Source organism: Haplochromis burtoni, unplaced genomic scaffold, assembly GCF_018398535.1.
Source record: "Haplochromis burtoni strain Fernald_Lab_line unplaced genomic scaffold, NCSU_Asbu1 Contig_206, whole genome shotgun sequence".
In the NCBI taxonomy this organism is placed as follows: domain Eukaryota; kingdom Metazoa; phylum Chordata; class Actinopteri; order Cichliformes; family Cichlidae; genus Haplochromis; species Haplochromis burtoni.
This window is the reverse complement of record NW_024582567.1, coordinates 395,431-405,810: the sequence shown is the minus strand read 5'-3', so window position 1 is coordinate 405,810 and position 10,380 is coordinate 395,431. Positions and strand designations below refer to the sequence as shown.

At 41.3% G+C, this 10,380-nt stretch overlaps 1 protein-coding gene across 1 annotated transcript in view; it reads left to right on the top strand.

Annotated features, from left to right (window-relative positions):
• Positions 1-42: 42 nt before the first annotated feature.
• The window catches only part of LOC102294103 (A disintegrin and metalloproteinase with thrombospondin motifs 16), a 52,814-nt gene continuing 42,476 nt past the window's right edge, over positions 43-10,380 (top strand). Inside the window, exons 1-3 of the mRNA XM_005936021.3 lie at positions 43-351; positions 460-550; positions 3,589-3,947. Of these exons, the coding sequence (XP_005936083.1) occupies positions 265-351; positions 460-550; positions 3,589-3,947 (537 nt within the window). The 5' untranslated portion in view covers positions 43-264. The remainder of the gene's footprint in view (positions 352-459; positions 551-3,588; positions 3,948-10,380) is intronic.

The following is a 10,380-nucleotide window of genomic DNA, read 5'->3' as shown; positions in this document are numbered from 1 at the left end:
GGGGGGGGAGGTTGTAGGGCTGTCTGAGTGGAAAGAAAGAAAATGACTTGCCGGGAGAGAGGACTGGAGTTCAAGCAGTTTACCGCGATTGGAACTCCGCATGGAAATAAATGGAGACCAAAGTGGTTGAACTGAAGCCTGCATGCGAATCTCTTTGATGCTTCATTCATCTAAAGCAGAAGTGCTGCCTCTGCTGCTGCTGTTGAACTGTTTTATTTAAGATATCGATACTGCTGGGAGGTGTGTTAAAAGTGATCCACGGACATGAATTTCTTGCGTTTGTCTTGCGCAGCGTGCAGAAACTGGAGACCGTCGTTTTTCCACCTGCTGTGGTTTCTCACCCTGGGCAACGTAAGTCTGCGTGCATGCTGCTCATAAAGTTTTCAGGAAATCAAATAAGCAAGTGCTTTCTGCATAATTACTCAAACAAGTTCATTTGCATTTCTTCTTCTCGCGCAGAGCGTTCTTATGAATGCTGGTGCTGACAGTGCCGAATGTGATCAAGGCGCATCTATTCTGCTACGGTCTCTCAATTTACCTCAAAACACAGGTAGGCTTTAAACAAGAAAACCAGAGGGGGGAAGTGTTGATGTGTTTTTGCCACTGTAATGATGTTTTTGTTGGTTGCTGGTCTGTTTTATGCTTTTCAGCTGAATTAAGACAATAAATACTTCTCGCTCGCTCACCCATAAAGCGGTCAGCAGCATCAAACGGCGCTCACCTGCGTTGTGCGTTACCGCCATTCACCGCTGGGGGGCAACCTGTACCCTGACTCGGAGTCACTAGTTGGTGCATGCTGCAGAGGATCTCAAACTGTGGTCTACAGCAAAATAAGGAATTCTTTCATTCTGTAAAAGTCGTTTCACTTATTTCACGTTACATGAAAGGAATTATTTATTAACGTGTCAAGTCAACACACGTGTCCAGAACAAGAAGGGGGGGGTGACAAAAAAACACACACACACAATAAAAATGGCTCCCAGAGCAATCTAGCTGGGACAGTGACCAAACTCTTCCTTCAGGATGCAGTGATGCCTGCTTTGTCAATTATTAGTGCCAGCAGTTAAGAGCGAGGCTTTCATCTGTTCTTGTTTTTGTGGATCTAACCCCATGTGGTGTGATGACTCAGCAACTTCTTTGCAGTTCTCTACCAGATCTTTTGTTGTTGTTGTTGTTACCATGAAAGTTCATAAATATGTCTGCATAAATGAACTCTCTGTGAGCACATGTGCGGATGATCTGAAACAGAAAGGAATGGGAAAGCCCTCGCTTGTGTTTTGAGTTAGTGTCATAGGCAGCGCTTCAACAATTACTTCTCCTTGTTAATGTGTCAACATTCATATGTTAGAACGAGTTCATATGCAGAATTCATATTTTCATTCCTTTATCATCTTTAAGCCAAGGTGCCCACTGGCTGAAGACTTCATCAGTGCTAATGGCACTCAGGAGCCACTAAACCAACAAACCAACAACTGCAGGATCTTGTCTCAGCCTTGTCTGTCTCTCTCTTTCTGTGTGCATGTGTGTGTGTCTGTGCGTGTGTGTGTGTATGTGTACTCTGTTCTCGCGGACTCTTTGTTTGTATACTGTCAGACATGGGTCACCGCAGCTGTTTTTTGTGTGAGGGTGGGACAAGCAGTTAACTGGAAGCAAGTGTGTGTCTATGCATTCGGGGGATGTGGACAGAGAGGCAAAGACAGAGAGGACCATTTTCTGGGTTTGCTTAAGAGCTTTGCTTTCCGCATAGAAAATGCTTGAGACTTGGGGCATGTGTTTGCTCTTTGCAGTCCTGTAACTCTGAGATAGATAAGACTGGTGACATGTCAAGGCTTTGCTTCCTGCCTTGGCTGCCCATGCTAAAACTTATGCAGTCGTAGCAAATCAACGTGCTTTAAATAATTCACCCGCTGCTGAGGACAGGGTGCTGTGTGTAGATACACTGAATGACCAAGATGCACCAAAAAGCAGGCATTGGCACAGGCAGGGATGACACACAGTCTGCCACCCTGCATGTTTTTCCCACTGCCAGAACCTGTCTGTCTCAGTGCTATATATACTCATTGTTAGGTCTTGCTAAAGCAGGTCAGCCTGTACGGTAACTGGGACATGCCCTTATTGACTGTCCAATGTTGTTGTTATTTCTGTGCACTTTAACCTGAAAAAAGTGACACTGTATCACTTTTGCATGGCTAAACACATTTACAGTGGCCATTCCAGTACTGTGCCAAAATCAGCCATGATGCTCTTATGTCTGTTTGCTGCCAGATTACTCTTAAAGCATCAACTGTAAAATGTTTTAAGCTGTGTGACTTAAAACACGACAGCATCGAGTGTCCCTTTTAACTAAGTTCCCAGGACAGTAACAAAAGTTATGGTAAAAATGAATAAATAAATAAATAATTTAAAATGAGAGCAATCATGCACATTTAACGCAGAGCAGTGCATTGGTTAGTGCGGTGACTTCACAGAAAGCAAGTCCTCTGTTTGAATCCAGTGTGTGTGGAGTTTGCATGTTCTCCTCGTGTCTGCGTAGGTTCCCGTAAGTTCAACTTCCTGCCACAATCCAAAAGTATGCATGTGGTTAATCTTAATTGTCCTTTCTTAACTGGTTATATCTGTGAATATCCATGTGAATGGTTGTCTGTCTCTGTGTGTCAGCCCTGTGACAGAGTGGTGACCTGTCCAGGATGTACCCTGTATGGATGGATGGATAGATGGCTGGCCATCATGCACCTTTTCTATATATATTTCAAGTATATGCAAGAGTGAATATGTTCATTTCTTATAAAAGATGTCCCTTAGTCTGTTCTGCCATTCTTACTCCTCAGATGACCTTAAGCAATATTCTCTGTCACATGATTTTTCCTCAAAATGAAACTTGGACCAAGACAGGGAGTCAGTATAAAATCAGCTACTTTTGATTTGACCTTTTGAGGAAAGCCCGTTAATTCTTATGATCACAGCATGATTAGACTTTTAACTGGACTACAACACAAGGGCTGACAATGACATTCAACCATCTCCCTTTATGACTTGCTGTTATCCAGTTTGAGCTATATAAAAGAAATAAAGTACTTGGTCAAACATGATTCACTCTCTACTAAAAGGCCTGGAATTGTCTAGAAAGCTTCCTTTTCTCGTAATCCTCTTTTGACCCCGTCAGCAAAAGTAAATGAGGCAGGCAGAGGAGAGCTAACAAAGAAAAGCAAAAAGCTGTAGTTTTAGACCGTGTTGTAACCAAGGCAGCAGCTGACACAATGTGCAGCAATTCACAATTAATTATGTTGACACAACAAATTAGTATAGATTTACCATGAGGCTAAACATTTATTTTTTGTATCTGTAAAAATATAGTCTTCTCTCATCACAGTTTAAAACCTCTCAGCAGGCTTTCAGTTGCATAGTTCCAAGTTAAGAAATGTCTTTATATTTAATATGTCCACATTAAAAGACTAGATTTAGTTGCTTTTTGTGGCTGCCTTTTTTGTGGGTGTTGTGATTGCAATTTTCACTCAGTGTTTCATTTGTCTTTTCACATTTCCTGTCCCTTTCCTTGCCTCTTCTTCCTTCAACATACTTTATCTCCAGAATATGAGATTGTATCTCCATATGAGGTCGACCACCAAGGCGCTTACGTCTCTCATGAAATTGCCCACCACCAGCGCAAGAGGCGGCGCAGATCCCTCGCTTCAGACGCAGACTCATCTGCCGCTGAAAGCATCAGCGAAACAGTCCACTTCCGACTCAGAGGCTTGGGGCAGGACTTCCACATGGAGCTGAGGGACGCCTCGGAAAGCCTGATTGCACCTGGCTTCACCATCCAGGTCCTGGGAAAGAATGGCACCAAGAGCCTGAGGGCCTACCATCAGGATGACCTCTGCTTTTACCAAGGGTCACTGAGGTCAAGGGTCAACTCCTCTGTGGCACTATCCACATGCATGGGGATGGTGAGTCAAAACAAAGATGGGCTGCAGGATGGGTTCTGAAGATAAGAAAGGAAAGTCAGTAAATAGTTCAGATAAAGGGTGTGTGTGCATCTGTATCAGTCAAAAAGACTTCACGGTAAATTCATCATAAAAGTGCATCTCAGGGACATTTTTATATTGCTTAAGTTTTGGCAGCATGTAGGTTTAGCAGTGAGTTCTCTAATTGCACTCAATGACCGAGAAAAAAAAAACGAGCTTGGGAGCCAAAGAAATTTGGCTCATCCTGGGACCGCTGATACTATAAACACTGAGTGTCAGAGTTCTTGTCATGGCAAAACCGGGGAGGCAGGAAGAGAAAGGTTATTGACCTTTTTTGGATTTCAACACAAAGTTTGGAATATAGTAACTTAACACCCCGAGACAAAAGACAGACAGTAAATTCAATTCAATTGCAATTCTTTCATTGTGAGACGCCATACTTTTTGATGAAACATTATGACTCTCGACAGTATGCTTCTATGGCTGTCTTTCACACAGTTCTTGAGTCAGTCCATTGTCTGTCTGGTGTGCAGAGAAAATTGACTTAAATTGACTTAAAAACCCACCGAATAAGTTGGCAAAACATACACAGGAGGTTCTCGTTCCAGCGTGTCATGCATTATTAGTTGTAAGTCAGCTAATGAATAACTAATGGATGGAAAAGCTAAGCTTCATGTTCACATCATGTTTGCTACAAGCCAGGAAAATTCTAAAAATACACATGGGCCAAATATGCCATGACAATGTTTTGATGGTATTTTATCTTTACGTTTAGCACATGGCCATCACATGGCGTTTACTACACGGATATAAAAATATTTTGAATATTCCTCCAACAACGAGAAGCACCTTTGCATCATCTTGAAGGCCGCAACGTTTGCAGCTGTCACTGCTTAAAGAGGATTGAAATGGGTGCAAATCCAATCCAGGTGAAATTAAACTCTGAGCACTCTAAAAGCTACACAGACAGTAAGCAGATATCCACATGCGAACCTGAGCAGATTTATTGGTGTTTAAATGATCAGCTGTATTTGTGTGTTTGGTCAGAGTGAGGTGTGGGAAAGAATTACTAACTCGGTATCTGCTCTAGCAGTGTTTGGAAGCAATTTTATTTTTCTTTCTACTCGTTAATGTATAATAAGTCCATCTTTTTTAGGCATAAAAGTCATTATTATGCAGTTTGGGCTAAAAATGCTGACTGAATCAATCTGAATTAAATCCTCTGGACTAGTTTACATTCTGTTTAGATTTACTGGCTAAATTCCAGTTCTCGCCTTGGTGGTCCTCCTGTGCTGTATGAACATAAAGAAGAAATTACTGTAATAAGCTCAAGTGAGGTAGTGCCACGCTAAGACCCCAAGTGTTATATTAACCCTCTTAGCAGTCTGGACTAGAGAACAAAGGACTTAATTAATACAAAAACTTACCTACACACTTATTCATTTTGAAGTCAGCATGTTCTTTACGCTGGCTGCCAGTAAGTTTAAAATGACCGTACGTACACACACAGAGCACTAAATCACCAGGCTCGAGATTATTTCTTACAAAATACACTGCTGCTTGCAGTCTTCGTTCACAGGCTCAGCATGTGTTAGTTGTTTCACACATTTGACTGTAGACTAGTGGAGACAGAGCCTTTCAGCCTGTGGCACTTGTGGCACAAGGCATTGGAACGGTCTACCACTACAGCTATGTTTAGTTGACTCAAACCTTTTTTGTTCAACCAGACTTTCTGTTGAGAATTTTATTGATTTGTTTGGTCTTATTGTTTCTTTTTATTTGCTATTATGCCACTTAATTTCATTATACATTCTACTCTTTTTCTGTTGTACAGCTGAAGCTTGGTAAAAAAAAGAGAAGTTCTCAAGTGTTCCTCATTTTGTTCTTCAACATCAGTGGAATGCTTCATTTGTCAGTTGACATCCATTAGTGAATGCATTTAGGCCAGTGGGATATAAGCTTTCATCTGAAAAAAGAAATATTGTTTGAACTTGTTTCTTTTCACAGTTTTACCAAAAGCAAATTCCCCTAAAAACCAGTTTGACCACATTTCACTTAAGCATGGCTTTTAGTGTTTTTAATTAGGCTAAAATAAATTCCATGTTGGTTTGCTGTTTATATTTCATTGTAAGGGACCACTGCTGTGTCTGAGAATTGCCCTCTAAAACTACAGGCAGAGAATGGCACATCTCCAGGGATGCTTCTCTTCTTCTGTGTGTGTGTGTGTGTGTGTGTGTGTGTGTGTGTGTGTGTGTGTGTGTGTGTGTGTGTGTGTGTGTGTCTACATTTCAGGGCAGATCCCAATAAAAGATCCAGCCAAAAGGTCCAGGGTTGCAGAGACTGTAAATGTTGTTCTCACGGCTGAGGCGGGCTAGGACAGACTGGGTCAGGGCATCATTGGGAATTTGGCTTTTTCTGATGTGAAGTTGGGAAGTGCAAAGCAATATCAGCAGGCAAAGGTATTTAGATTCTAGGGAAAAGATCAAGCTGGTTACTGGTTTTCAAAAAAAGGGAAGAATGCATTTTATTAAGCGCTAAACTGCATATAAGAATTTTTCTGCATACGTTTTAATATTTAACTTCACCACTGTCACACAGTCAGTGTTGATACATAGGATGAGTTTTTGCACTAAAGACCTACATACCTATAGGGTTAAACTGGCTGTGCATAGTGCCAGTCTTTTAGGGACTTAAGCCATTTACATTGTTACGTTGTGGTGTCAACGTACATGATACCTCAACGGATTTTAATATGAAGATGTTTAGATTGATTTAACGTTAATATAAGCTTTGGTTAAGGTTCAAAGTTTTTGGACAAGTGTTCAAGTCCAGCCAGTTAATCTAAGTGTGTGTGCGTGCTACAGATGTTGCATACAACTGGTCAAAACGTCATAACAGAGTTCACTGGACTACTTGAAAGCTTATGGGAGACCTTGCACTTTGGCCAGTTTGCTTTAGCAAGGAACAGGTAAATATTGACCGGAGCAGCAATGCACCTGGACTCCAAATGCACAGCGATACAACTTAGATTAGACTCTTTCATCACATTTGTTTGCGCTGTCATTCTTTAAAAAAAAAAAAAATTAACACCATCCATCTGTGTTTAGAGTAAGCTGCAGGGTTAGGGTTTCTCACGCTGGCTAATCGACGCCAACAGAAGGATAATGAAAGATCAGAGTGAAAAGGAGTGACATTGACGAAGAATATAAGGGTCGTTGCTCTCTCCTTGGAAGTTTGAAGTGCTAAAATTCTTCTTGCAGGCAGTGTAACATTGTTAAAGCCTATTTATAATTTGCCTTTTCAACTCTCATCTTCTGGCAGCCCATGCAGTTGATGACAGGAGGGTGATCAGCCGTAAAAATCTCTGACTTACAAGCAATGAATTGATGGAATAAAAGTTTCAGGCCAATCCCACTGATCACCTGCCAAAGGGTTTCATACACCAGCACACAGACATGGAACAGCCCATCATAAAACAGTTCCTTCTCTGTGTCGACTTTATGCTGCAGCATGATATGCTTTAGTCCTGCTTTTATGGGTATGAGGCTATTGAGGAGTGATATGCAGAAATTGTTCCAATCTGGTAACTTTCTTTTCATCCCTATGCCTACATATGGCATCTTGTGCAATTTTTGGTCCAAACAAAGGGGAAAAAAGATGTTATTCCTGAGATCTTGAAACAGAAGACAACTGGAGTTCTTTAGGTTTGTGATGACATTTTACCTCTCATCCAAGGTTTCACAGGGATTTCATCCTTAACCCACAGGTGATGGTAATGACCCATGCCTTATTTCACACCTTGAGATAACTCACATGATCAATAGTAGGTCAGTGACCTCAAGACCACTTCCAAAGGGGACAACCCCTTACTAGGGGTAAATAGCCATTTTAGACCCGTAAAAGCATCCTGGATAAGAGGTGAAACATCTTCATACACCTAAAGAACTCCAGTTGCCTTCTTTTTCAAGCTTTGTTGAAAAACCTACTCAGACACAAGATGTTTAGCATGCCGAACTAATATGTTGAACAACGTTATTGTCATCCAGCCTACCTAACAGCAGCTAGTTGACATTGTGAACTCACCAGCATGGTGGCAAAACGTAAAAGAATGTTGTAAGCCTCACAGAGCTGCAAGCATGATTTTTATCTGTAAATATATTAACTTTGAGACTTGGCTGTCTGCAAACCCCATGCTGGAACCTGCTAGCTTAAATTATTGAGTTATTATGACTCATTTTCTCAAATATTTTTCTGTATACAGCATAGCAGCAGCACTGTACTACCAAAGTAACAATTTGGTCTTATTGTGCCTTTTTGTATGCTATTTAATCTCCTGCTAATTTGCATCCATGAACATTACACAAAGGTATGCATAATAACCTTTTTTCAACTAGTAACTACTAATAAGCAACTGCTTACTCTCTATACAGTATGTCCTTTTTTCACATCTGTACTTTAGCCCTGTGCTTCACCTACATCTGTATCAGTTTGGCTAATTTTACTCAGACTTGTAAAGCACACCTTCCTTTTGTATCAAAGGGAAATTCTTAATGTCCTGCCACTACAAATCACTTGGAAGGTATGTGTTTTCCACTTGTAAAAGGATGGGTGTGTTTCTTGCCTCGGGGCACGCAATCATGGTAATAATAGAATGCTGCACATTTCTTCCACCTCTGGGATTTCCAAGCGAATATGAGGGATGGGTCTACTGATGTTAGTGAAGCTTTGGAAAGCACATAGTGTGGTCTTGGCAGGTTGCTATCACCATTTCTCAGTAGATACTGTGCACCCAATGATGTGAGAACAGTTTTATCAAGGCTTCATCATTCATGGTTTCCTCCACCATACCACGGAGATTAAGTAATGAGGACCTCCAGTTTGTGTAATCCGTGCTGGATATTTTGGATACAGCAGGAATCTCTAATTCGTAAAGAAATGCGCATTAAACTAAAATATGACCCGAGAGAGCAATTCACAGTTATTCAGTTAACTCTGTCAACGCAAAGCTCACAATCTGAATCCTTGTCTTCAGCTGCTGGAAGTGTAGCCATCGTGGAATCAGTGTGGATGACAAATAAAGCATTGCAGCATCATCTCTTGAAGCACTTTGTTCTGTCAAAAGACGGATTGTTTGGAAATGTGAAGCCTTGTGTTTGAGATGCCAAAGTTGCCACGTATTTTTGTCGAGGACAGCGAGGAGGGGTAGAGATAAATAACGACAGAAACATATGCAGCCTACAGTCAGGTGCATCTTGTAATGCACTGAGCGCTTCCCCGCCTCATTTCCGTTTTCCTTCTGTTTCTTGCCCGCCTACTCCCCCCCCCGCGTTCTTGTTGCTGCTTGTCTGGATGAGTCTGACACAGAGTCCAGCTGTCTGCGCCCTCCCAAGTAGTATTTCAGCATTTTATGACTGCTATTTGCACTTCATACTGCGTACTGTGTAATCCGATGACTTTGGCTATTTAGGAAAGGGACCAGTGTGACCTAATCTCTTAACATAGCAGCCTGCACACACACGCTCACGTACGTATTAAATTAAAGAAAGTGCATGTATGTTGTTTGTGCTCAACTCAAAAACTGCATAAAAAAGATAATCTGTTTTTGTCTGTTGGCTGTTAGCTGAGTAACGGCATCCTTTAGCTTTGTTTAAATTCATTGCACACACAGTACAACACCTCTGCGTGTCTAGTTTTCTGTCACTGAAACTTGATGTATTCAGTAATAGAACACTTAAAATGAAATCAGCATATTTTAGAAGAGCTCACAGCCAACAGTTAAATACTGTGGTATCAACATCTGGATTGGATATCTGAAGCACAGGACAAAATACATTGACAGCATTTGTAAAACAATGAGATGCATTGATCTATCCTTCCAGAGAAACAGTCCTTTCAGTCTATGTGACAAAATGCAGATGAGAGGAAACAGGATAATATGTGGAGGTGTGACTCATGGTCCTTTTTATGATGGAGCTCCAGACACAAGCATATTAGCTGCTCATCCCTAACTTGGCTTTGCGATGCTTTTGAAAGAGCTTTTCATGCGCTCATTTAAAATATTAAAGCGACACTGATGATTTGACCCGGGAAAAAAAGTGAAGTTGCATAGACAAAATATTGCAATGCCATGACATGGCAGTAAGCTACCATGGTCAGCTCCAAAAATCACTTCGTATATGTGTAGACAGATATCTGGGAACCGCTGTGTTACAGCAATGCTGAAAAGACAAAGCAGCCAGTATACACAAACTGTAAGATACATTAGTAAAAGAGTAAAAGAGTGAACACTGTCACTTTGAAATGTGGCCATAGCTATCTTGTTGTTCATGCTTGCTGACATGTCTCCAGTGGAAAGCCTTTGGCTTCGGTTGAAATGGCGAACCACTTGCTCTTGAACTGTTTGCTTCATGTATTG